The sequence below is a fragment of the Amia ocellicauda genome, chromosome 22, assembly GCF_036373705.1.
Source record: "Amia ocellicauda isolate fAmiCal2 chromosome 22, fAmiCal2.hap1, whole genome shotgun sequence".
NCBI classification, from domain to species: Eukaryota; Metazoa; Chordata; class Actinopteri; order Amiiformes; family Amiidae; genus Amia; species Amia ocellicauda.
In genome coordinates, this window is record NC_089871.1 from 15,453,040 (window position 1) to 15,480,452 (window position 27,413).

The window sequence follows — 27,413 nt, forward strand, 5'->3', positions numbered from 1 at the left end:
CACACACACACACACACACACACACAGTAAATAAAACTTTGGTTGGTTGCAAGCTGTTTTCCTTGGCTTCGATTCATCATTTCAAAGTGAGTCTGATATGAGTTTGCTAGGATGGGATGGAGGCCGAGCTCACAGCGCAGGAGGTCCACTCTTTGAGAGACTGAGAGTCACAGACACTTTTCTCCTCGGGGGAAGCCGACAAGGCAAGTTGAAGTCGTTCACCTTTCTGCTTCTCCAGCGTCCCCCGCCTGGCTTGCTTTGGAGGAACGTCTCATCCCTGAAGAAACCAAAAAGTGTCAGGAGTGTCACTACAAAAATGACACTCCAGCAGGTACTCTATATATTCAATCTACTTGTTTTATTTACTCTGTCCTGAACCTCAACCCTCAGCTATAACTACACTCCCCAACCCTCATTACCACAGTATAAACCAATGTCCTCTTCCCTGATGGTCGTTCCCCTGGTATCACAGTGTTCTGTATTATGTAAGCAGTAGAGAAAGTCTTTGATGTTCAGGTAATTGGTTCATGCAACTGCAATTCCAAACGTGGAAACGGGCTTGGGAAGTTTCTAGTTATGCAGATAGATTGGACGCACTCGCTGTGAAGCACGCGTCTGCTGGGTTAATTGGCTCGAGCGGAAATTGGTGCTCGGCAAAAGCAGGAGTGTAATGACAGCAGCCCTCTCTCTCTGAGGCCTAAACGCAGCAGGAAGCCCCTAGACCAGGGTAATAACACCTCAACGCTCCCACTCCCAGATCCAGTGTCTCAGGTCTCCGTGACCCAAACCTGGGCATAGTTGGATTGCCAATCAGCCTGGCTCAGATTGCAGCAGCACTTTTTAAAATGATTATGATGTCTTGTTTGGTTTCATCAAAAGAGCTCTTGGGTTGTATTTTATTTTCAAATGTTCAGAGACACTGCAACAGCCACAACAACAATCCCTGCCTGAGAATCACCTCTTGCAATGTTAATTTTTATGTTGCTGCGTATTATCTTTATATTCAGTATAAGATTGTGACTTTTAACCATATTGCTTGTTTTACGTTGTTAGTGTAGGAAGCTGTAATGGGTGCTTACAGTTTGGCTGGGATGTCTGGCTGAAGGAGCCCTTCTCTCAGGGTACGCAGAGTCCCTGCCAGGAGGAGGTGGTCTGCGCAGGTGGTTCCCTCCTTATTCTTCCCTCTCTCCCTCATTGTCTGGAGCAGCAGCTGCATTGGCACTGCCACGTCAGGGAGTTGCAGTGAGGGTCTCTGAGGACAACAGACAGAGAAACTGTTGGTGAGTTGAGATTTCCCCGACCAGCACACTGACATTCAAAGTACATCAGTACCCCCATGATTTCCTGTCTCCATACAACAGATCTCCCCCTGTCTTAAGCTCATGGCAGGCAAAGGACACAGACAAAAACACCAAAACAAGGTCCTTACCTTTTCAGAGCTCAGAGTGCCACTCCGAGAACTGCTCCTCTGCAAGATTATCTTGGGAAACGGGAGCACGTCGCTTGCTCCTGGGCTCTGATTGGAGGAGGTGGTCAGGACACCATCTTCTGATAGGCTGACTAGTGCCACAGGGTGATTGGTTAACCCTGGGGGCCTCACAGGCTCTGGACTTGGTGGGCTTTTCACTGTGGGCTTTGCAATTGGAGGCAAAGCAGCTTTGACCAGCCAGGCTGCCTCTGATCCCCTCCTGGGGTGTGGAGACCACGTCCTGGTCCTGAAACCTGGCTGTGGGGAAGGGCTCTCCTTCCGCTGGGATGCAGCTGAACCGCGTTGTCCCACAGTCTTATCCTGGATATAGGAGTGTCTCTCTGCTGGGTCGCCCGACTCGTTGGCAGCTGCCAGGACAGGTCGGAGGTCGATGCAGATTTTCCGCACAACTTTGCTGCGGTTTCCCATTGGCTCTGTGTCTCCCTCCTGCATCTCATTCAAAACCTGGCCTTGCGAGTCTTCATCTCCTCCTGGATGGCCCAGCCTGAACCCTCGAGAGAGTCTGGGGAGAGGACCCCTACAAGGAGGGAGGGGACACCTTGCCACACTCACAACCAGCTCCCCAGGCTCCAAGACCAGGGGGAGACAGTGAGATCTCAGCCTGATTTTCCCACACACTCCTTGTTGCCGTGCCTTCATCCTGTCGTTTCTGTCCGTTTCTCACTTCTTCTTTTTCCACCCAACAAAAACGGTCTTTTAATTCCAGGGATACCAGACTAACACCTCATAAAGTAAACACAGGTATTTCAGCTCCAGCAAAAGACCAGAAGGTTGGGTAACCAATTAATCACCTCAAGTCCTGCGAAAGCTTTTCTTCTCGTCATGCCCATGTTTTCCTTTGGCAACACTGACTGCAAACGGAACAATGTAATTCTGTCTCCAGTTAAAAAAAAAGGCAGTTTTTAGTTTCACATATGTCTGGGATAATAACAGACTGTGTCCGCGAACCAGTTTTCACTGTTTGTTAGTTCCCTTAATAAGACAAAACAAATCACTGTTGTCTTAAATGAAATCGGACGCACAATACAAAAACAAATGGTAATTGTTGATTTTTGATAGTTCAGAAAAAGGTTGTCAGGGATTCACACACAAGTGGCAGGGAAAGACGTACCAGAACTACATCGCCAACATCAGGTCTTGAGTGTTCAACCCATGATCTTAACCCCGTCTGAGCAGCCCCAGAAATAAAGTGCTATGTGCTGCCCATGCAGTCGTGCCAGGGCAGAAACAACAAACAGTGGCCAAACAGCATTCCACTTCCTATTGAACAGCCGCCACGCTATCAGTCTCATTCAGACACGGTTACTACAGCATTGCAGTTATGGCAACAGTCTAGAGCTGTTATGTGCATTTAAGAATATGTGTTTTCTCTCAGATATCTATATTTATTACATACATAGAGATGGAAAATTATATGGCCCACTGTGTGTGTTTGTGAACAAAATGTAAACATAGATACAGTGAGGGAAAAAAGTATTTGATCCCCTGCTGATTTTGTACGTTTGCCCACTGACAAAGAAATGATCAGTCTATAATTTTAATGGTAGGTGTATTTTAACAGTGAAAGACAGAATAACAACAAAAAAATCCAGAAAAACGCATTTAAAAAACGTTATAAATTGATTTGCATGTTAATGAGGGAAATAAGTATTTGATCCCCTATCAATCAGCAAGATTTCTGGCTCCTAGGTGTCTTTTATACAGGTAACGAGCTGAGATTAGGAGCACTCTCTTAAAGGGAGTGCTCCTAATCTCAGCTCGTTACCTGTATAAAAGACACCTGTCCACAGAAGCAATCAATCAATCAGATTCCAAACTCTCCACCATGGCCAAGACCAAAGAGCTGTCCAAGGATGTCAGGGACAAGATTGTAGACCTACACAAGGCTGGAATGGGCTACAAGACAACAGTTGGTGCGATTATTCGCAAATGGAAGAAACACAAAAATAACTGTCAGTCTCCCTCGGTCTGGGGCTCCATGCAAGATCTCACCTCGTGGAGTTTCAATGATCATGAGAACGGTGAGGAATCAGCCCAGAACTACATGGGAGGATCTTGTTAATGACCTCAAGGCAGCTGGGACCATAGTCACCAAGAAAACAATTGGTAACACACTACGCCATGAAGGACTGAAATCCTGCAGCGCCCGCAAGGCCCCCCAGCTCAAGAAAGCACATGTACAGGCCCGTCTGAAGTTTGCCAATGAACATCTGAATGATTCAGAGGAGAACTGGGTGAAAGTGTTGTGGTCAAATGAGACCAAAATCGAGCTCTTTGGCATCAACTCAACTCGCCGTGTTTGGAGGAGGAGGAATGCTGCCTATGACCCCAAGAACACCATCCCCACCGTCAAACATGGAGGTGGAAACATTATGCTTTGGGGGGGTTTTTCTGCTAAGGGGACAGGACAACTGTACCGCATCAAAGGGACGATGGACGGGGCCATGTACCGTCAAATCTTGGGTGAGAACCTCCTTCCCTCAGCCAGGGCATTGAAAATGGGTCGTGGATGGGTATTCCAGCATGACAATGACCCAAAACACACAGCCAAGGCAACAAAGGAGTGGCTCAAGAAGAAGCACATTAAGGTCCTGGAGTGGCCTAGCCAGTCTCCAGACCTTAATCCCATAGAAAATCTGTGGAGGGAGCTGAAGGTTTGAGTTGCCAAACGTCAGCCTCGAAACCTTAATGACTTGGAGAGGATCTGCAAAGAGGAGTGGGACAAAATCCCTCCTGAGATGTGTGCAAACCTGGTGGCCAACTACAAGAAACATCTGACCTCTGTGATTGCCAACAAGGGTTTTGCCACCAAGTACTAAGTCGAAGGGGTCAAATACTTATTTCACTCATTAACATGTAAAACTTTTTTGAAATGCGTTTTTCTGGATTTTTTTGTTGTTATTCTGTCTCTCACTGTTAAAATACACCTACCATTACAATTATAGACTGATCATTTCTTTGTCAGTGGGCAAACGTACAAAATCAGCAGGGGATCAAATACTTTTTTCCCTCACTGTAAATGTTGCCATACAGACAGATATGGATAAATGTATACACAGACACACACAATAGCTAATCAATGATGTTCAAAAGGAAATCACAGGGTTTTTTTTTTTTTTTTCAATTATTATTTTTATTGGCAAACAATTGAAGATGTACCATTTCAGTGAAGGACACGGAGGGTTGGTCTTAGCGTCCAGGCTTTGTTTATTCCATACTAAAGGAGTTCAAACAAAACAAACCAACAAAAGAAAGGTAAAGGACACAAACAGGCATGGGGAATCGTCTAAAGGCGCTTCATTACAGGAACAAGCCAAGGTGATCTGGGTATCTTTGTGAAAGAGACAACATTGGAAAGTTTACAAACGAAAGGAGGCCATTCGACCCATCGTGCTTGTTTGGTATCCATTAATAACTACGTGATCCAAGGATCCTATCCTGTTCCCAAGTTTTCAGCTTCAGTCACATCACTGGGGCGTGTGTTCCAGATTGTGACAACTCTGTGTGAAGAAGTGACTCCTGTTTTCTGTCTTGAATGCCTTGAAGCCCAATTTCCATTTGTGTCCCTGGGTCCATTTGTCCCTGCTGATCTGGAAAAGCTCCTCTGGTTTGATGTGGTCGATGCCCTTCATGATTTTGAAGACTTGGATCAAGTCCCCACGTAGTCTCCTCTGTTCCAGGGTGAAAAGGTTCAGGTCCCTCAGTCACTCGGTAGGACATTCCCTTCAGACCTGGAATAAGTCTGGTTGCTCTCCTCTGAACTGCTTCTAGAGCAGCGATATCTTTCTTGAAGTGTAGAGCCCAGAACTGCACACAGTATCCAGATGAGCTCTAACTAGTGCAATGTCTGAACATCACTGCCCTTGTTTTAAATTCTACACTTTTCACAATATACCCTAACATTCCGTTTGCCTTTTTTATTTCTTCCCCACATTGTTTGGATGGGGAAAGTCCACATAGACTCCTAGGTCTTTCTCATGTGTTACTTCTTCCAGTTCTATTTCTCTCATAGTGTAATTACAGTGGCCATTTTTGTTACCTGCATGTAATACCTTGCACTTGTCCACATTGAATTTCATTTGCCAGGTGTCAGACCACAACTGAATATTATCTAAGTCCCTTTGAATAACCTGTGCTGCTGAGATTGTATCTGCTGAGCCATCTATTTTAGTATCATCTGCAAATTTGACAAGTTTGCTAATTATCCCATAGTCAAGATCATTAATATAGATTAGAAAAAGCAAAGGCCCTAGTATTGATCCCAGTGGAACTGTGGAACAACCTCACTTCAGTTAGAAGCAACTCCTCTAATCGACACCCTCTGTTTCCTATACATCAACCTAAGTGTCTTTTGGAATATTTGAATTAGTGGCCTATAAATAATTTCCCTCATTTCTTGAAGTACTGTTGGAAATATACCATCTGGTCCAGGTGATTTGTATGTTTTTAATTCTGCTAGTCCCTTTAGTACCTCCTCCTCATTTATCCTGATCTATGTTTCTTTCTATTTCCCTATTTGCTTTCATGATCCCACTCTTAACAACTCTTAACATCTCTTTGCAGTTCTATATATTCTTTGAATTTTGTTTAATCTCTATCCCCTATATGCACAATACAACATTTTCTTTCTCTTTTTTTTGCATATTTTTATTATACCATTTTGGCCGATTTGCTATGTTTTGGTAAAAAATTCTCCTGAGCCTCAAGTAGTATATTCTTAAAATATAACCATCAATTTTCAACAGACTCTGTATCCAGTGTGCTCCAGTCTACCTCTTCTAAGTGCCGCCTCATACCTTCAAGGTTTGCTTTTTTTAAATTGTAGACCATTGTTTTAGACTTGGTCCTTGTTTTTTGAAAGTATGCCTCAAAGCTAACCATATTGTGATCACAGTTTGCCATTGGTTCTCTAACTAGTGTCCCTCTGACTCTATCTTGGTCATTTGAAAAAATCAAGTCAATGCATGCACTCTCTCTAGTTGGTTCCCTGACAGATTGAGTTAGAAAGCAGTCATTTACCATCTCAACCAATTCAATTTCTGCTTCTGTAGTCCCAACTGGGCTTTCCCAGTCTATTATAACAGCCACATCCTTGCTACATTCAGTCCTGATTACACTGTACAATGCAACATCTTGCTGAATATCTGAGTTGGGTGGTCTGTAACACACTCCTACCACTAATCCTCCGGATTCTGCCTCAGTGTCATTTTTGATATACAGTGCTGCCCCAGCACCTCTCCGATTTTGCCTTTCTCTCCTATACTGTGTGTATCTTTTCAACTTGTATTCATCCTAATCATTGTCTGTAAGCCATGTCTCTGTCACTCCTACAACATCATAGTCACACGCCAGCACTGTGGCTTCCAAGTCTTAACATCTTGTTCCTTATACTCCTGGCACTTTCCTACTAGCAGTTTCCCTTTGTTTTCTTTCCTTAGTGGAACGTGTCCCATTGTCAGAGCTCCCTGCCCCCCTGGTCCCTATTTTAAAAGATTCTCAATTATTCTGCACTCTGGCCATAACTAATTTTAACTTAATTAGTATCATGACAGATGAGAGTCCTGGTCTCTGTGATGATCTGAGTTTTAATAGTTAGATACTGATGAGTTTTTATTTTGATTGATATAAATGTGACTTTTTAAACCAATACAAAAAAGATGGAAGTGCATTTTTAAGCACTGATAAGAATTATATATTTTGATAGTAAGGTAAGAGTAATATATTCTGATACAGTTAAGGTTACAGTGAAGATTAATACACAAACATTTTTGCGTCCTCAAAATATTTGTATTGTGTTTTGCACTTCAGGGCCAATGTAGGATTTAGATAATAAATGTTTTTTTAGTTTTTCATTGTGAAGTGATAAGAATACCACAGGATTTAAAAATATGTCATGCACTTAATTGGAGTTCTAATGTTAAACACGTGTGTAACAGGGTTAGGGTTAGGGTTCATGTGCTCAACATCAGAACTTGGATGATGAGAAATGTGTGTTAATCCCGTGGTATTAAGATATTAATCCTTGAGGAATCACATCACCTGATTTTAAAGTGTTACCAAAAAAAAGGTTACCCTTACTAAATATATGTGTTGAATGTAACTGTCTGTCACAGGGTTTCAGAAAAGGGTATTTTTTTACTTTCTGACATCCAGCAGCATGGGACCTTCAGAAGCATGTGATATGTTTGGAAGAGGCTGATGTCTAGTTTACACACAACAATGGAAGAGACGACAGCCTTGGAGCAAATGATCCAAAATTAAGTTACAAAAACAGAGCTGGTAAATCCATCTAAAATAACTGTGTAAACATTCTGCTGGAACTCTATTGCAATAATGCATCTTAATAATCACAAAAGCAACAATTGATTTGAAAAAAGTTGATCATGTTTTTCTAGTTTTATAATAAGTATATATTTTTTGTGTAAATGTTTGGGTTATGTTTTGTGTATTCATTTTAAAAAGGTTAATGGTAAACCAGCTGATGTCCAAATTGTATATGATGGGAAAAGGAGATAAGAAGGCCTTTTAAGGGAGAACACTATGTAAAATTGTATTGGGAAGTAAACATTAGTATTGAATTTGACTAGTTTCACCTCAGAAACTTATTCCAGTTAAAGTAAAAAGTCTCCCATTCAAACAGTAAAAAAAACTATATACTTTCTAGTGTACTCAAGTACCAGAAGCAAATATTGTGATTGTAGTAATAAAGTGAATGTGCCTGTGTTTGTGTATGAGCTTTATAAAGGGGGCACACAAGAGATTAATTTGATGTTTTAATCCAACATTTAATTTTTCATATATTATATTATGAAGATATTTTTATGGTTCCACGATCTTATCATGAAGAAAACCACATCAAATATTATTATTATATATTAGTATTAACAAAGGCAATGAACATGGACATCTTGACAAATTGAGATTATTGACTGAGGTCATCAAATAAAATGAGTCATTGATATAAGCCTATTCACTTTTCAGACTAGCTAGTGCAAAATGTGTCAGTTTTTTTGTCAGGGGTGTAAAGTAATGAAATACTTTGTTACTGTACTAAGTATGATTTTCAAGTATTTTTACTTTAATTAAGCATTTCTGATGTGTCTACATTGAACTCACTAATGTTTAATGTCCTTTTAACTTAATTTCCCACAGACCCCGTTACCGCTATTTTAATTGGAGGGAGGAATTACATAGACCTATGTGAAAATAACGTGTTTGGAATTAACATGTTTCAGGTTAGTTAGATGTAATTTTGACCAATCACACTGTAGCATAATCACCAGCGATGTGGTGAGCCAATCAGTTTAGTTGCTCTTTCTTTCTCTTGCTCAAAGATGGAAATGAACCCATGGTCGTACTTGATACTCTGCACTGAGAAATACAAGTTTCAGAGCATAGGTTTTAAATTTTCTGTAGAACCCAGCAAAGTGAGTTTGTGATCGTTCTGATAATCTCTGACCTTAACGGTCTCATAAAATGAGTTATGTAGATGACATGCAACCAGACAGGACCCAATCTTGATGAGGTTGTAAACAAGACGGCCTCCAGAGCTCAGCAGGAGATAGAGCTGGTGTGCACGGCCCAGCCACAGCTCCCCGCTGACATCGAGGATACTCAGGCAGGGGAGCAGCGCCAGGGGCACTTGCAGCAACCCGGCCACAATGACAAGGCTTTGCTGAAAGACACCGACACGGTGGCAGAGCGCCAGGAGCAGCTGGTGACGCCACAGCTCCAGCTCCTTCGGCGAATTCTGCGAGCATGAAGGGGAGGCACGGTGATACAGCGGATGGGTGGTGGTCGGCCATTGCCAACTAGGGGGGTACGCCGCTAGGACTTTGACCAGGCCCTGAAATTGGGGTAAGTACAGCCATCTCGATGCGGGTGCTCAGCTGGACTTTGCCCTTGTTCACTGTCCAATTCCCTGGCCCCTGGTGCAGCCCCCCAGATAGAGACAGTCGCCAGATCGGACTTCGATTCGCCCTTCCTCGGAAGGGGCAGTGTAGTGATCTGAGACTAGGGGACACGTGGGGCTATGTGTGTTTGTTAGTGGGGTTGTGTGTCTGTGTGTTAGGGGGTGGGGTGGGTCACGTGTTATGTTCATGTTATGCTCATGTTGTACTTGTGTGTTGTAGTTAGCGGGATTTGTTAGTTCTGGTGTCGGGGGTTAGACCTTCCCCAAGGAAGGGCAAATTGAAGTCCAATCTGGCAACTGTCTCTATCTGGAGGGCTGTACCAGGGGCCAAGTAAGTGGATAGTGAGCAAGGGCAAAGTCCAGCTGAGCGTCCGCATCGAGGTGGCTGTACTTACACCATTTCCGGGCCTGGTCAATGTCCTTGCGGAGTGCCCCCCCAGGATGCGGGCTTCCATGGGCAATGGATGGCCACCACCCAGCCGCTGTATTGCCGTCCCTCCCCTTTGTGCTCGTAGAATTCGCCGATGGAGCTGGAGCTGGAGCTGTGGTGTCACCAGCTGCTCCTGGCGCTCTGGCACCGTGTCAGTGTCTTTCAGCAAAGCCTTGTCATTGTGGCCGGGTTGCTGCCCGTGACCCTGCCCGAGTGTCCTCGATGTCAGCAGGGAGCTGTGGCTGGACTGAGCACAATGGCTCTATCTCCTGCTGAGCTCTGGAGGCCGTCTTGTTTACAACCTCATCAAGATTGGGTCCTGTCTGGTTGCATCTATATAACTCATTTTATTGGACCGTTAAGATCAGAGATTATCAGAACGATCACAAACTCACTCTGCAGGGTCCTACAGAAAATGTAAAACCTACGCTCTGAAAGGTTATAACTCGTATCGCTTGGTGCAGAGTATCAAGTATGGCCATGGGTTCATTTCCACCTTTGAGCAAGAGAAGGAAAGAGCAATGAAAGTGCTTAATGGATGAGAGAGGGACTGGATTTCTGCCACTTATAACTAAACTGATTGGCTCACTACATCGCTGGTGATTATGCTACAGTGTGATTGGTTAAAATGATATTTAGCTAACCTGAAACATCTTAATCCCACGTAGGTTGATGTAATTCCTCCCTCCAATTATAATAGCAGTAGTTCCACTCAATTTCTCTTCTTTAAACTGGTGGAGACAGACAGGTTCCTGGGTGTCCTGGGATCTGTCGGGAAGGGACTGTGGACCAGCCAGAAGCTCCAGAAGGCCTGAAAGAGAACAGTAAAAATCAATGAGCAGAACTGGGCCCCACGTGATTCCCTTCAACTCATCCTTTGAGAACTAAACCCCCAAAACCATTATTTCATACGAGTGGTTCTTTCTAAAAGGTCCATAAATGCGGCACGCTGTAGATCACTGCTAAGTCTAGTGCTAGAGGGCCTCTTTTTCATACTTTTACTACAGGCTTCACAGATCTGCACCAGCACTTATCCAGGACTCTATAAGCCTAAGCTGACATAAACCTATCATTGCTGAGACTGAAGATCTGGAGAAACCTAACCGATTTGAAAGTCAGTCTTACCTGATCACATTCCTGAGTAAGGCACTGTACTCTCCGAGCTTCGTCCATCACAGTCCTGCCAGCACTTTCATCCTGTAGGTGAGCAGTCAGTCACACAATCAGCAACAGTGGACTTCATGTCATCGCTATTGTTCAATTAAAAACTTCCCTAGACTGCTGCTTCCCATTCCTGCCAAATTCAAGCAAAACCTAAGACAGAGGTTCTCAGTCCTGTCCTGCAGGACCCCCTACCCTGCTGGTTTCTGTTTCAACCGAGCTCTCAATGATTTAATTGAACCCTTAATTGAGCTAATCATTTCCTAAATCAGAGCCTTTTCATTATTCTTAACAGTAGGGGTTTTAAGTTAAGTTTAACACTGTATAAAGAAATTATTAAAGAACCAACTTTTTTCAGTAACACAATTTAAAGAGTCAAATGTAATCAAATGACTTCAATTAAGGGTTCAATTAAGTAATTGAGAGCTCGGCTGGAACAAGAACCAGCAGGGTATGGGGTCCTCCAAGACAGGTTTGAGATCCACTGCCCTAAGGCAGACCTCTCTTCCACCTCCTATACCAGTTGATTTCAAACCAGTCCTGGAGAACCCCCTGCCCTGCTGGTTTCTGTTTCAACCGACGTCTTAATTACTTACTGTAACAGTATATTTCTTTGTTAGTTTAATGAAGGATTCAATTAACCAATCAAGACATTGTTTAGAACAAGTATCAGCAGGGCAGGGGGTTCTCCATGACTGTCCAATACGATCAGTCCATTCCCATTGAACCCTTTATGATGTGCCATGCCCAGCTACTAGGCAGGGATGTGTTGAGGTGTGCTCCTGTTTGAGCTTGCTGTTTTGTATTACCTCTGTATGAAGGCAATTTTTTTTTTTTTTGTGAAGTATGGGTGGGTGTTGTGTCTGTTGGCTAGCAGAGAGCACAGAAGCCACATGCTCTCCGCCAGTTCATGAATGTGAATCAAAATAATAATAATTGTGTAATGTGAACGCGAGGATCTCAGCACAAAAGCAGTAGAACAGGGAGAGAGAGCTCTGAGGTTTTAAGGTTTTAAGCAGCTGGAATTGTGAAGACATTTCAGAACAGACTGATTAAGAAGCATGTATTCAGGTCTCCAAAGTGTATACATACCGTGTGATGGCAATGACAGCCTTGACTGCAGCTCTGAACCTGCGCAGGGGTCTGAGGGTCACCTCAGGCAGCTTGGACACCCTGTTGGTCAGGTAGGCCATCTGAATGATCCTCAGGGCTCTCTCGTGGCTGTTGCTCTGACGCAGCTGCAGCAGAAGGAACTCCTTTTGGGAGCTCAGGGACTTTCTGCGAGCCTCTGACCTCCGCAATGAGCTGTACATCTTCTCAAGCTCCTTCTGTGGAGGATGAGAGCGAGCAGAAAACAGCGTAGGACATCATTAGTTAGATAATAATATATTTGACCGTGTTTGGACTTCCTAATCAGACTTCTTGGATCATATGTAGCACTTTGTAATCCCGTTGTGGGCCACCCTGCTAAAACATTACTGCGAATGGCAGGACTTCATGCCTCTCAGTTAAATACCTATCAACTCTGCCACTCTGAATTCATCCACAATGATTCTAGAGGTTAGACGGGAAGCTTAGACTAGGTTTGGAAAGTAATCCTAAGGCTGCTTCTGCAATGTCTTACCTGGTTGGTTTCCTCCTGCTCTCTGAGGGCTTGCAGCTGTTTCAGTGCCTGGGCTAACTCCTCTCTCAGCTGCGCACACTCCCCCTGTTCCTCCACCTGAATCACCAATGACAAGGTGAGATACTACTGAATTAGTCTATAGAGGGGAGGACTTTTACACCAAGTCACAGTAAGCTGTAATTTTTATTACATAACCTTCTACATAGAAACGTGACTTGACATGGAATCGCTTGTACAATATTCAGACCATCTCGTACGTCTATTCTGACACCTTCCAGGCCTGTGTCCTTTTACACTACACAATAGGTTTATTGCTCTCCTCTGCATCTACAGAAGGATGTTGGAAGATTGTACACTGTATGAGAGACCATTAAACACAGACACGATGCCATTGGTTTTCCAGGAAGTAAAGCCGTGACATGTAATGGCCACTGTGAAACCTCCAACACAGAGACTTCCGACGACATGGCGGCCTCGCACAGACTGCAAGGTAAAAGAGATGAGACTGCTGGTACATCACCTGTCTGCTCCTCTCCCTGGCCTCCACACTCTCCAGGTTTTCAGACAGTGAGGCAACTTCAGTCCTCAGCCTGGCTGCTTCCTCTCTCTGCTGCTCCAGATCGTCCCTGAAGCTGCTGGTAATGGTTGTCATCTTCTTTACCTCATGAGTAAAATGCTCATTTGCATCTTGCTGGACCTGTTTTCAATAAAGGCACAAGGTTGCTTGTATAATGTCTGTCACTTGTTAAAATATCAGCTTTTACAGGATATCTTCATCGCTGAGTCAGAATGGAATTTTGACAATCTTTACATGCTAACAAAGTATACCCAATTCTTTACACTATGGTGAGACATCAAAGTTAATTTCAATACATCCACATGAAACAACTGAGGAGAGGGTCATCTAATGAGTATGTGGGTATGGGTTTTCATTATAATTTTCTTTAACAGTACATATCACTATGAAAGTGCTGAAAAGCCCAGTGTCAATGCCACAGCCTCTTCCTACATCAGACCTTTAATTATGTTATGCTCCCCAAGGCACTAACAGCCTGGATACCTATATTTCCTGCCTACTCACATCTAGCCTCTTCTCTTCAAAGGACATTCTCCTTTGCTCTTCTTGTAGAGCATCCCTGACTTTTCTGATTTCTTCCAGTGCTCCCATGATTGAAGCCATCAAACGATCGTGCTCCTTAGCTTGAAGTCTGTTAACAGTTTTACAGGAAATCTCATTTTCTCTACATTCACAACAGATCACAGATACAGGAAATGTATATTATTGGGGAATTCAATTAAAAAATACATTAAAAAGCTTATGAGGTTATTTTAAATCTGCCTTCCTACGGAGCATAATGTAAACAATTTACACGGAAAAGAGTCATTATATGGACTACAGTCTAGAATTAGACATACATATGGAACCTGTAAATATTTGTAGTCGAGATTAAAGTAGAAAAATATAGACAAGTCTTATCAGCCCCTCAAGTGCTGCTCAAAGAAGCCCATCCCCAAGAAACAGGATATCTAGCAGCTGTGAGAAGTGACTGATAACATGTCTCATTTCAGTTTCAGTAGTTAAGAGCAAATGTCACAGAAAAGCAAAAGAAAAACACATTAGGCCAGTGATATTGTACACAAAATGGTGGATTCCCTTTCCATTTACGCTGTGGAGTCATTGGTTACAATAGGCAACAAGAGGACAGATATTTCACAAGCAGACTGGGTTTCCAGTCCGTGCCACTCCATGATTAGAAATTGACACTATTTTATTAACCCTATTAACCCTATTATAGGGGCGTTCTCCTGGGCTGACTGTTCAGTCCCCTGGGTCACACAAGCCACAAGCCAGTCCTCTGGACTGATGGCTGTACGGCTGTCCTAAGGTAGGTGTCACACAGACGTTCTTGCTAAAACAATCATAATTCTTTATCATTACTATCTTGAGATCCAGCATTTCCTTGTGAAAATTCATTACATTTTGTATTATTTTTCTTAATCATCGCGCAAAGTCAGACATTTGTTCTCAATCTTTCAATATATTTTAGATTATTTCTGACAAATTCTATCAAAATGCTTGTGTCTCTTGCTAATACTATTTTACATGTGTTCCATTGAGATTATTATGATTTATCACTAACAAAGCCTTTTTTTGGTCACAATTCTGAATGTCACACCAAATGATATAGTGTCACACAATAGGATGAACCACACCACACTACAATTTGTCAATGCAAAATCGTGTATTATATACATTTAACATTCAAACAAAAAGTGTTTAAGAACAATCACACAAAGGTGTGAAGCGCTGTGCCACTAAACATCGTATAGCACTTGGTTATCGGACACAAGACTAGTGAAGAACCATATTTCTAGTGAGGATGTTTACAGTCTAGTCTATTAACTACTGGTAAGTATTGATTACTTATAACTACCCCTAAGTAAATCAGTCATATAAACAAGGTTAGGTTATTTGAGTGAGGTTATTTCTGCTTTCATAAACATTAATTTAAAACATTAATTTAATACAGGGCATAAGTTCATTTTAGTAAATGAGCTAAACAACAACTGAATATCACGTTAATGATATCTTTCTTGCTATGTCAGCTGAAGGTTTTGTGTCTGTGTGTTCACATTTCATTATACATAAGCCAGTTGTATTTCAAGAGAGTGGCAAACTGACTGCATGGCTTGGGTTCTTATATTTCACAGACAATTTGATTGTGATGATAAAAAATGCAGTCTGATTTGTTTGGCAAGACAAAAGCATTTTTCTTTCCAAGGGGTTTGAAGGTCACTGCCTCCAAGGACATGCATGTCTGCCTTACACTTCAACACTCCTCCAACACCATCAGGTGCGCCCTTTCCATGAGAACGCTCCAAGAAGTTCCAGGTGACCTGCTTGAATCCCCATGTATAGGAATACTGCTCATGAGGAAGCAGTTTGCTCGATTGCAATACTGAGTTGCTGGGCCATCGCTCAGGACATGCAGGGTGTTGATTGCATGGTCATTCCTTTTCTGGAAATCATCTATAACTGGTTTTATGTGTGCCCATACTGCACATTCATCATGTCATAAGGACTTTGAAATTGTGGCATAGAACTGGGAGCCATTGACTGAGTAGGCAACTGCAGTGTGTATTGTTGCCTGTTGTCTATAAAACTAGGCTTCAACCTAGTTCACTTGTTTTCATGTGATGATAGACAAAGAAAAGTGTTAAAAAGTACCAAACATACATTAAGCTTAGCCATTAGTTATAAAATACAAGAATAAATTAGCTCAAATTAATAATTATTTTGTATGTAGGAAAATACAGTTCATATCATATGGTGTGACAAATGGATCATATTAAGTAACAAGCAAAACCTGTCACACAATATGAAGTAGTGTCACACCAAATGAGGTTTAATCCACTTAGCACAAGATTGGGCCTTGTGGTTATACGTTAGCATCCTAGCAGCATACCCACTGCAACATGGTAACATAGATTTTAAAGTAATAATGACAAAAAAAGTCATTTATCTTTGGCATTTTTATGTAAAAAGCATCACACTAAAAGACACTGGGAAAGGCTACTGAAGTGGGAGTGCCAAAAATATTAGATTTATTGAAAAAATAACAAGAGACAACTCACCTTGTAACCCTTCCATGTGCTACTGAGGTGTTTTCAGTTTTTTCTGGTTGAACAAGGACCCCCCCTCCCCATTGGTCTACAAACAATTGCCCGTTAAATATCACAATATACTGTCACACCATACGATATCCATTTCTGGGACAAAATCTTTTTGATCAGAGCTGACTCAAAATATTATGCCTGGACTTTGAAAATACAAATAGGCATCTGTGTTATCATTCTGTACATTACTGAAGAGAGTTGCAATCATTTTCCTTAGTTTTATTCAAGTTAAAACTTTGTGAAACGTGTTTGGGCTTTTTCATGTTTGGTTGAAACTCGGAACCACAAAAAGGCCATGTCACATCAACCACCCATATACATAAAGCTACGGGAGAATTACAAGTCTTACCGCATCCTTAACTGACCGCATTTAGAATGACCTGCATTCAAGTAATAACACAAAATGTCACCCTATGTTCTGTGCTCGTGTGTAATCTTTAACTCATATTTGGATCACTTTAACAGATTTGTTTTAATTACAAAGTTGTTTGGTGCCAATATTGGATTAATGACAATTATTTGACAATATTCAATCATCTTCTTCTCCAAAACCGCTAATGGGACAGAATTGAAACTTGGTGCATATGTTTATGTTATGACCTATATTCAGATTTGTTCAAGATATGTCGATCTGGCACAAGGTTTGGGAGCCATATTGGATTGGTCAATAATATTCAATCATCTTCTTCTCTGAAACCGTTAAACGGACTGAAGTGACATTTTGCACACATGACCTTGGCTTGGTCCTCTATGAGATTTGTTAAAACAAGCTGAATCGTTTAGTAACCTGTCTGCTATGACCAAATCAATTTATAATTTTTTGTCTATAAATTTTAAACGTCATGAAATTAAAACAACATTAGAGAAACTCGTCAAAATTGGTGTGTTGGTAAATACCTATAGCAGGTTGTCCCACAAGAAATGTGGAGGTCATATGGCATATGGTGTGGTGCCAATATTAGATGAAGTGACAATTATACAACCATATTCAAACCTCTTCTCTTTGCAAACCGTTAATGGGACAGATGTGAAACTTGGTGCATGACTTCGTGTTGTGACCTATATTCAGATTTGTAAATGTAAATTAATAAAAAAATATTTATAAAACTAAATGTGTCTGTACTTTCACAAACTTAATCTAATCCACTTAGATAGCACATCTATCAATCACAGATGATGCCACCACTCATAGGGATTTCCAGTACAGACCACATACTCCAAAACTCAACCATCAAGCCAAGCTTTCAGCAGGATTCAATCACAAGAACTCAGACACATGGAGTTGTCTTGTATTTCATGCCTTTGCCCACTACACCACTGGGGAGCTTGCTATTAAGGCTTGGATTTATAATAGAGTACATTTATGAAGTGATACATGTTATACTTTCACGTGGACCTGAAAAAGAGAGGGAGCTGTACTACCAATACAAATTTAACTAATAGTAATCTTTACAAATATTGAAATAGTTAACAATTTTATATTGTCTATGTATTCATTATAAGAATAAAAAAGACTTTAGTTTAGTTAGAGCACAAAAATATATTGTAATATATATGAATAACATATCACACTTATATTATAAATATTCATATTACACACTATTCCACCACAATATTACACATATTATATCACACCCACATATTATATCACATATATCACATATTATAATCACACTCATATTACAAACGAAGTTATGAGCTAAGTACTCCCTTCTCACAGGCATAGGATAATGCTGTGATACATTGTTTAAGTTGGATTTGGCTCAGACACTGAAGTCATTGCACTATATCATAGAACACCTGGGTTCAAGTCCCACCATGAAGAGAACTGATAAGTATGTTAAATATGATATATCCCTACATATGTGTTTGGCTGCTTATACCTTTATTAATTTCAATATTCATATACTAGCATTATTATACTGTATCATATTATGAAGCCTGGGCCGTTTGGTGTTGTGGTTAGATCAGTGCACTGTGGTGTGTGAGACCTGGGTTTGAATCTCATCATGGCTGAAACCCCAAAGTCTGTTAAATATGCCATATCCCTTCACATATGCTTGGCCCCCTACATTGCTGCTTGCAACTATATTTATTCGTATTATTATACATGCCTTTAAAGGAAAGATAAAGCCTTGCTGGTTAAAAAAGAACTGCTCGTAGTGGGACTTTTACGTTCCATAAGCAAATACTACTAATAATTACAATACAATTCAGCTCCAGATCAACATCGGTTGTGGTACAGTTATAATCTGTACCGATAAACTGGTCATTCTCAAATATAGCTGGAACATATGGAGTTTGTAAATTGAAATATGTGGTGAGCATAACACAAATGTCCACACTGGGATTGGTAGTGAGTTCTGGCTGTAATCTTAGACTACGCAGTGGTGTAGGTAGCACGGCCTTTTCTGTCGTCCCACACGCCGCTTTGTTTACAGACGCAATTAAAGGCGTGGTCGCTCGCTCTTTATCCACTTCCGTGAAGATTCAGATCACTTCCTGGTCCGGGCGGGCAGGAGGCGGCGGCGGCTGGGGCTTCGGCTTCTCTAGTAACTGGACCAGACATTAATTTAATACAGTGTTTTCCACGTTTTCTTGTTGTTGTAGTCGTTATTGTTCGTGTAAGTGTATTTGCACATTTATTTATTGACCTCAAAGTATTTATTAAGCGTCGCTGCCGAAACGCCTTCCCTGAATGAAAATGGTGGTGTTGACCAATAATAACAACAATAGCGTCCAGGAGGAAGATTACATGTAAGTAGAAAAACAGCAGCTTTGGGGGGAGGAAGAGGATGTGTGTGAAATGAATCGTGTCGGAGCTTTATGGAGACCAGTCGGGGTGTTGAGGAATAAGGGGTGGATTAGGAAATGAGTGCTTTAAAACGAGATTCCAGTTTGAATTACTAAAAGTAATTGTGTTGTTTGGTAGAAGACTTAAGACACAAATAGTCCATGTCGTTTGTGTAACAGTCACGGCGATGACATCTGAAGTTAAGATACACACACAAGTGATGTATTTGGGTTTATTATGATCAGTCTGTCGTCGCCATTTTGATATAGACAGGTTTTATTTTATGATCTGGTGTTAAATACTGGACTGTCACTGAATTGTGTAGATTAACACAGCCTTGCTGAGCACCGTCCTTTACTGTTTTACAAGTCGATGAGCTTTGGTTGAAATTGAGGTTACAATTGATAATGTACATTTTATACATGATATATAAGGATTTAATGTTTGCTGTAAACTTAATACCTTTTTCTGCTTTTTAACTTCTTCCAGACGCGTCATGGGGCCTGTTTTTCTTGTTTGTTTTTCCCCGGTGGTTTTTTTTAGTCTGTGCATGTTCTTAAAATAACCGCATGATTGACAGTTTGTGTGTACGATGTGGCCAATCAGACTCCAGGCAGCTGAGACTCGGTCCCGCCCCTGTGTAGTATGTGTCTCAGTGGAACAATGGCAGTCTGAGGACAGGAGGCCGATGGTTTGGTTTTTTTTTTTTACCATTCAGTACTTCATTCACCCAAATGCCTCAAAATGTGCACAATTACGAACATCTCCTGATACTCCTGATTTTGAAATGTATTAATGAATGCATTTATTTTTTTAATTTGTATTATTAAATAGTCCACACCTATTACACGCCTCAGTGTGTCAGCTCTCGCATTTTGTGAAAAGCTCTTTATGTGATCATGACATTGGGCGGTAGAGGACACACCTGTGCTTCGGTGATTTGGTTTATCGGTCTGTCTGTGTACCGCTGTTGTGCATAGCAACTGTGTGGTGCAACTGGTTATTCCTCAAGGATTGACGTCGCATTCAGTCACTAGTTTTGTCAACTAGTTAATGTTCTCCTAACAATCAGCAGACAAATACTCTTTATTACTGGACTCGCCTCGTTATCTGTGATCTAAGCAGAAGTGTGGTAAAGTTCACAAGAAGGTGAACTACTTTGCTGAGAGAGAGAGATGGTTCTACAAAACAATTGTGTAATCGGACAATTTCTATCTATTTAGATCTATTCAATCTAGACACTAACTTGTCTGCTTGAGGCAAAATAAAGTCCAGCTGAACCTTGGACTTGTTACACTTGTTACACTGTGAGCTAGTCAGGAAAAGGCCCTCCGTTACTCTTTAGGATCAAAAGCACACTCAGTGACACGTGTTTTATATGACTCATGACATTACTCACTTGCTCCTGAGCATGTTGTCAAAAACAGTGATGTAACCCAAGGGATCAGATAACAAGCCCCACACTACTCCCTATGCTGAATGGGCGTGGTTAGTGGTCGGGTTTTGGGCTGGTTTCAGGCTATCCGATTTGAATGCGCTTTGGTGCCAGCCTGAGAATTGGGGTGCAGCCAAGAATAGAAAAGCAATACAAAATATTTAACAATAGACCTACAATACTCACCCATTTTAAATATAATTTCACTTTCTGCTGTAAAAAGTTTGAAAAGTGTTGACACTAAGCCCTGGCCTTTGTTGGGGATTTGGTAAATGCTAAAGCGAGGCTTTTAATTGGATCAGCCTGTGGCTACTTGAATTTATGTGGTAGTATATTATTAACCATTGGGATGTGCGTCTTTCAAGACGTTCAAAGTTATCACGCTCATTGTAACTGGTGTATTGCCCTGTTTCACTGTATTTATTATGTGATTTAGTAAAGAGGGTTGAGGGTGAATGAAAAGATTGCATGCCAGAGATGTCTCCCATTACAGAGTTTCATTTGGATGTTTTGGTATTTCTCTCGCAGACTAATTGAGCAGCGTAGCACTTCGCTGCCCTCCTCTCCTGCCAAGCGAGTGTCTCCAACTAAAAGGAAGCAGTACTTCATCAACCAGGCAATCCGCAACTCAGACCTCATCCCCAGAGCTAAGGGTCGCAAGAGCCTGCGCCGCCTGGAAAACAGTGAGTACTTGTAGCAGTCAAGACCTTTGTCACTCGCTTCTGCTCCTGGATAAGCTTGGATCTTCTGCTTTTCATTTCTCGTGAGATTTGGATAAACACACCACTGCTCCCGGTTTTTGAAACCCCAGCTGAACAAGACCCGAAGTCCCTAGCACCCTTTTTTGGATAAGTGCCTTACTTCCAATGCTCAGGTCTGTGCTTGTGTGTGTTCACAGCTCGCTACCTTGCCAACCTGCTGGAGCGAGAGGAATGCTCCAAGGATGAAGCCGAGACTTGTGAAGACTCGGCCCCCCCCACTGTGTTCACTGAGGCCTGCACCAACACCAACTATATCCAGGTACAGCTCTCCCTCCCTGAAATATAACAGTCAGCAAACTGTCCAAGAAGGTTTGTCTGCTGTAGCTGATCTTTGTACACCAGCATCCCTACACAGTGTTACAATGATGTCTTGAGAAATATCACTACCCTGTAATTTTTTGGTAGTAAATTTGGAATCGCCAATTATTCAAATTCTCCCCCGAAGTTCTAGAATCGCTGTTTATGCTAATAAGGCTCGCGTGTCTCCCCCCTGTCTCTTAGTTCTGGAATGATTTCATGAACCGCTCCGGAGAGGAGCAGGAGAAGCTGTTGGTGTTCCTGGAGGAGGAAGCCAAGAGGAGCCGCCATGATGCCAAACTGCCCAAGGGAGAGAAGGACCAGAGAGAGGGTGAGTGCCCTGCCATCCGCACACAGACAACAGGGGGAGCCAGATAGTACATGATTGACCCCTGCAGGCATTTCTCCATTTTTTTGTTTTTATTATTTTTATTTCTTGGCAGATGCCCTTATCCAGGGCGACTTACAACATTAGTGCAATACAAAGTGCAAGAATACAGTTAAGTACAAGGCATCAAGCATTACAAATTCAAATTTACATTAAACAGAGCAATTCAAAATAGAATACATTTTACAACTTCCAATTTACACAGGCAGGTACAGTAAGTGAGGTCATACATCCTAGAAAGTAAAAGCGAAGTGCTGTCAAGATGTAAGGTCACAATCAAGGGCTACGGGAAAGGGAGCAAGGGGGAAATCAATCAATCAATACAAGTATTAGTAACGCAAGAAGCATGATAAAATGCTGCGAAGTGCTATCTAATGGTGATTGAAAGGACTAATATTACAAGTGCTCCATATTTGAGTATTACATGAGCAAAGAGGCATGCTTGGTGGCCATGCAAAGCTAACATTCAGTTGATTCTCCCTGTTGTTGGGGGTTGGGGTTTAGATTTGGTTTCCCATTGACACACTTCAGATTTCACACTCTCTCAGGGTTCTGTAATGCCTCAAAGCATGGTCAGGTTCGTGAGCTCGGCCCATGTCGATTCTAGCACTGCTGCTTGAGCACAGGGTGCCACGTGAGTCTGGCCCGTCCTCCAGAGCTGAGCTGACCCTGTCTGTGTTCTGTCCCCTCAGTGGACCCAGCCTACACCCCCCAGAGCTGTTTCCAGAGGATCGACCGGAGACTGCGCTCCACGCTGAAGCGTAAGCAGATTCCCATGGTGAGTGTTCCCAGCTGCCTGCCTTTTTCTCTTCTCTCCCCACCCCGTCGCTTATTTTAAAGGTTTTGATCAGTAACTGAATGGTAACCAGAAAAAAATAAAAACACTCCCTGCAACTTCCTTTTTCTCTTTCTTCTTCTAAATCCGTCTGTTCCTGTCTCCCTCCCGGCACAGGGTACTCTGGAAGTTCTGGAGGAGCAGCTGCTACGTTTCTTCTCGGCCGAGCCGCACTCTGTTTACACCACGAAGCTCGGCAGCAGGTGAGTTGCCTCCATCGGCTCCTGTTTTTAGTTTATAATCATTCCAGTGCAGCCCAGGCTTGTCTCCCCTCGCTGTCTGTGAGGTGAATTAGTCTGAAAACACCCTACTAAGATCAAACGGTGCATACTGGCCATGTTTTCCTAATTTCCCACTCCTTTATCTGTCCTGTGCTGAATTGCTTATATATTTGGGTTATCTTATTTATATTTCTATATGTTTTTTGCATTTTCTTTCAGTTTCGAGAGATTGCTGCTTCATGCTGTCTGCCAGTATATGGATCTAGTTTCAGCAAGTGAGTCCCGCCTTTCTCAATCTTGCAGTGATCAGTGGATAATAGCAAGCAACGCCCACAGTGTGATGGTTCCCTTTTGACTACAATGACAGACAGTATCTCTTATCCCTGTAGCCCACAGGAGCAATAAGGGAACATTTTCTGTACAGTTTTTCAATTTCAAAAACCAATTACCTTCATATAATGCTTTCCAATGGCATGTAATATAGGCTGTCTCTTGGGCAAACCTTTAGAGAGACTGAATTTGATTTGATTTGCTTGGAAAGGAAAAAAAAAAAAAGTGTTTTGTCAAGAGCAAAAGCTGTTCAATTATTATTCTTTCGCGTCTTAATTCACTGTGTGACATCATCGTTTTCTTTTTAAACTTGGTCCCAACTTCCTACACGAGAAAAACATTAGACTTTGGCAGGCGACCTTATTTGTCTGCTCAAATCCTTTTTGATTGAAGTCATCTTCAGCCACAGGGCCAGTAAAGGCATTGCGTTTCTGCTTGGGCTGTAGTCCATCCCTAATTCCTTGGCCTGTTCCTTCCTGACCAGGTTCCGACTGCAACGGGGCTCGCCAGACGGAGGTGGTGAACAAACAAGAGGAGTTCCTGCCCCCGGACCTGCTGCTGTCTGCCTACCTGGAGCAGATGAGCTGAGGGAAGGAGGGGCAGAGAGGCTGCATCTCAGATCGCACCCTGTGGGGGGGGTTAAAAAGTAAAAAAAAAAAAAAAATTATAATAATCATACCGGGCGTCACTCGAGGACTGGCTGCCTCCCCCCTCCCAAGATGTCTCACGCCTGGGATAGGGTTCTAGATCAGGGATTACGATGTGATATGCAGCTTCAACTTAAGGGGCAGGAAAAGCCGTCCTTAAAAAAAAAAAAAAAAAGACACTCCTCAACAAAATTTCCACTCTTACTAGGATCCAAACGTCCTCTTTTTACCCCTGGGATGCATTAGATACTAAGTAGTATCGAAGTAGTATCGCCAGACATGGACTGAAGCACCGAAACGTAGGAAAGCCGCATCCATTTTTATTTATTGTTTCAGTATCTGCGTGAAGCTTTAAGAGGTGGCGACCCTCAGAGTGAACTGAGCCAGCTTGGACTCCAGGCTTTCGGAAGCTTCGACCCTTATAAAAATGGAAAACGTGCACCCTACTTTTGCCGTTTTCCTTCTTGATTATACTTCGTTTAGTTTCCTTTGCATTTCCATCGCTCATCTCTCTTCTCAGGCACTTGCTATGATTTGCCGGTGCTTCGCTGCAATTTTCTGTGCCTTTAGCAGGGTACACCACAGTTTAATATAGGGGAGGCTGTTGGAAAAACTCACTCTGTTGATTAACCCTCCCTGACTCATTTAACTTAATTATCTAATGAGATTAATGATTTTTAATATTGCATTTGAGCACTTGGCAGCCCACTGATTTAACCAGCAAACAAGGTGCTGAAGCAGAATTCTCACATTAAAGGATATAGGAGAAAACTTAGTCATAGTGAATCTGCTCTTAATTTACTACAGGAAAGATCATTGGTCATCAAATTAATTTTAATCACTCTTGTCAGATGAGGTGACATAGCAAACCAGATCTGGGTGCTGGTTTAAGCCTGCAAACTACGAACAGAGAAAGCAGGGAAACTGCTTCAACTTCACATATTTCCAAATACACTTTACTTGCCTCGTACACCAGATATGCCATCAACGATATATGAACAACCGCTATTGATTTCCGTATGTGTGAACGTAGCTTACCTGTGCTGGGGAATGTAGTGTCCATGCCGGTCCAGGTGAATTACGAACTCCTCGCATTGAACCTACAACCCCCCGATTATGAACCAAAAGTATCCGGTGCTGTTTTCCATATACAATTTTTTAAAATAAGATTCATTTTATAACTTGGAATATAACTTGGCGATTCATTAAGGCTACGAATTGCCGTTCTGCGCAGAAATGATAATGTTTAACTTCGATTCGTTTCCAAGTATCACTGTTCAAAAGTTGGGGGCTTACCTTTTGAAACGCAGTTTACTTTCCAAAAAGCTTCTGTTTCGCCTGGTAACATGGCAAACTGGGGTGGAAACAAAATGCGTACACTTGCATCGCTAGAACGTGAGCGTTTGTATAACTGGGAATAGGAATGTTAGATTATAGAGGAATCGCAGAGCACTTGACATGTTTTCATTGGTAGTAAAGTGGCACATTCATGAATTTTGTGTTGGCCAACCATTGACACGCACTTATGCCTTATGTATGCATGTGGATGTATATATCGGTAAGATATTTGTGTGTGTATGTGAATGTATAGTGTGTTCTCTTTGGTACTGGGGTGAAGCTTATTTTCAGGTCTTCTCTCTCTTAAACACGTACAAAGAAATGGTAGACGACATCTGACCTGGGAAGGGCCTACAAGTGACAGTGATGTAAATTTACCAAAGTTTTTGTTTTATTTTTATATGTGTTTCTTGGTCGATTGGCCAGCCCAGATTTGTTCTTGATGACTTTCATGGTTTCAGTCCTCCATGTTTTATATAGTTTACAGTTCCAGTATGCTGTTTGGAAAGTGATCAACAGTGAATATTATATTTTCTTTTCCTCGCACTATACCCCAATGCTACAGTAAAGGGGAATGCTGTGAATTGTACATATTGAACACCAATACACAATTCCAGATTAGAATCAACTAAGCACTTGATTTTTTACCAAAGCAATACAAAGCTAAATTGAACTGATCAGACTGAAAACGGATTCCTTTCATTTTTATTATTATTATTTTTTTAATAATGGATATTCAACACAAACCATGGAGTTGAAAAGCAGAAATTAGGTTGAAATTAGGTTTATTTTTTAGATTTTAATTCCAACTTCAGCATTGCAGCTGTAGGTGCTGATCAATAGATGTACAGCATACGTTTGTTCTTATGAATGTATATATATAAACATATATACCTTATTATTTAATCCAGATATATGCGCACAGATTGATGCAGATTGAAATCTCATCTTCTGGAGCACAGAGAGGACGGGGGGGGTGCGCGGTCATGTTGCAAACTCTCCAGAAAGGTAAGAAGAAAAATGAAAATAAACAAAATAAAAACATTACAAGAGAAACAAAAGGGCTTTCACATCTAAACTTGTGTGAGGTGTTCAAGTGTGTGATTTAGGTGATGTCAGATGGCTTTCTTCTATCAACAACAAATTAAAACATTTGAATTCACTTTTAAGGCAGTGGTGTGTTGATTTATTTATATCCTTAACATTTGTCTCCCTACTTTTTACATTTACGTCTGTTACCACCACCACCACCACCATCATCTAAACCCCAAATGAGGGAATATCTTTTGGAAGAATGGTTTTCATCCCTCCAGTAGAGTTCAGAGACTCGTAGAATCTGTGCCAAGAGCATTGAAGCTGTTCTGGCGGCTTGTGGTGGCCAACACTTTACTGAGACACTATGTTGGTTTTTCCATTAATTTGTCACCCGTCTGTAGGTTCAGCCAAATGAAAAGGAGGCTGATGGGTTCATAAACAGACACTGGAGGGCAATGTGGAGATAAAATAAAGTGTTTGTTTAGGGGGCGCATGGGACAGGAGTTCATTATATTCCCTCAAAATGATCAAAAAAGCTGGCAGCTCTGATTTGCGACTTGAGCCTCATACAGCACAAAATGAGTATGAGTATGCGCTGAGGTACGGCCACTAAAAAATAAATTCTGCCCTGCTGTATTTCCCAGCAGTCCCCAGACTCCAATAAGGAAGTGATGAGCTGAGTTTGGAGATGGCAGTTATTGCTGCCTTTTGGTATGCTGACGCCACATTTGAATTGTCTTAATTCTCTGCTTTCCGTTGGTTAACGCACATCGATACCCCTGGGAAGAATTAAATCGGTCTCATTCAGAAAAGTCCTGCACCTGTGTGTCTTGATATATATATATATATATATATATATATATATATGCTGTATTCCTGAAGTTAGGGCACAGTGGTCTTCCTGTGGTCCCTCTTGTCTGGTATAATCATCTTTCCGCAGGGGTGGTGCCAGGAAATGAATTTCTGGACGGCTGCATTTCATGGGGGGAGTCACAAAATTGACTCTCGGCGCAGTACAAATTTCACTCAACTGTGTTT

The 27,413-nt window shown here is 41.8% G+C and overlaps 3 protein-coding genes across 3 annotated transcripts; 1 reads left to right on the top strand and 2 right to left on the bottom strand.

Annotated features, from left to right (window-relative positions):
- Nucleotides 1-8: 8 nt before the first annotated feature.
- Nucleotides 9-2,701, bottom strand: LOC136717795 (uncharacterized). The gene is made up of 3 exons (XM_066695319.1): nt 1,430-2,701; nt 1,080-1,252; nt 9-277 (listed from the first exon to the last, which is right to left on the bottom strand). The coding sequence occupies exons 1-3, from the start codon at nt 2,126-2,128 to the stop codon at nt 130-132; spliced, it is 1,020 nt and encodes a 339-aa protein (XP_066551416.1). The 5' UTR covers nt 2,129-2,701; the 3' UTR covers nt 9-129.
- A 7,795-nt stretch (nt 2,702-10,496) lies between these two features.
- Nucleotides 10,497-13,989, bottom strand: LOC136718221 (golgin subfamily A member 6-like protein 4). Its single transcript, XM_066695890.1, has 6 exons — nt 13,698-13,989; nt 13,137-13,313; nt 12,617-12,712; nt 12,085-12,320; nt 10,957-11,028; nt 10,497-10,642 (listed from the first exon to the last, which is right to left on the bottom strand). The coding sequence occupies exons 1-5, from the start codon at nt 13,794-13,796 to the stop codon at nt 11,004-11,006; spliced, it is 633 nt and encodes a 210-aa protein (XP_066551987.1). The 5' UTR covers nt 13,797-13,989; the 3' UTR covers nt 10,497-10,642; nt 10,957-11,003.
- Nucleotides 13,990-18,788: 4,799 nt separating this feature from the next.
- On the top strand, nt 18,789-26,509 carry r3hdm4 (R3H domain containing 4). The gene is made up of 8 exons (XM_066695342.1): nt 18,789-19,051; nt 21,052-21,206; nt 21,422-21,543; nt 21,786-21,912; nt 22,662-22,747; nt 22,922-23,007; nt 23,245-23,300; nt 23,840-26,509. Exons 1-8 carry the CDS (start codon nt 18,993-18,995, stop codon nt 23,941-23,943), a joined length of 795 nt encoding a protein of 264 aa, XP_066551439.1. The 5' UTR covers nt 18,789-18,992; the 3' UTR covers nt 23,944-26,509.
- Nucleotides 26,510-27,413: the final 904 nt, after the last annotated feature.

Coding starts and splice junctions, on each gene's coding strand:
- LOC136717795 (XM_066695319.1), bottom strand. CDS start 2,128: ATGAAGGCACGGCAACAAGGAGTGTGTGGGAAAATCAGGCTGAGATCT. Junction 1,253..1,429: donor GCACTCTGAGCTCTGAAAAG/GTAAGGACCTTG, acceptor TGTTGTCCTCAG/AGACCCTCACTGCAACTCCC. Junction 278..1,079: donor CCAGACATCCCAGCCAAACT/GTAAGCACCCAT, acceptor TGGTTTCTTCAG/GGATGAGACGTTCCTCCAAA.
- LOC136718221 (XM_066695890.1), bottom strand. CDS start 13,796: ATGGCTTCAATCATGGGAGCACTGGAAGAAATCAGAAAAGTCAGGGAT. Junction 12,713..13,136: donor CCAGGGAGAGGAGCAGACAG/GTGATGTACCAG, acceptor TTGGTGATTCAG/GTGGAGGAACAGGGGGAGTG. Junction 12,321..12,616: donor AGCAGGAGGAAACCAACCAG/GTAAGACATTGC, acceptor CATCCTCCACAG/AAGGAGCTTGAGAAGATGTA.
- r3hdm4 (XM_066695342.1), top strand. CDS start 18,993: ATGAAAATGGTGGTGTTGACCAATAATAACAACAATAGCGTCCAGGAG. Junction 22,748..22,921: donor AGCGTAAGCAGATTCCCATG/GTGAGTGTTCCC, acceptor CTCCCGGCACAG/GGTACTCTGGAAGTTCTGGA. Junction 23,008..23,244: donor ACCACGAAGCTCGGCAGCAG/GTGAGTTGCCTC, acceptor ATTTTCTTTCAG/TTTCGAGAGATTGCTGCTTC.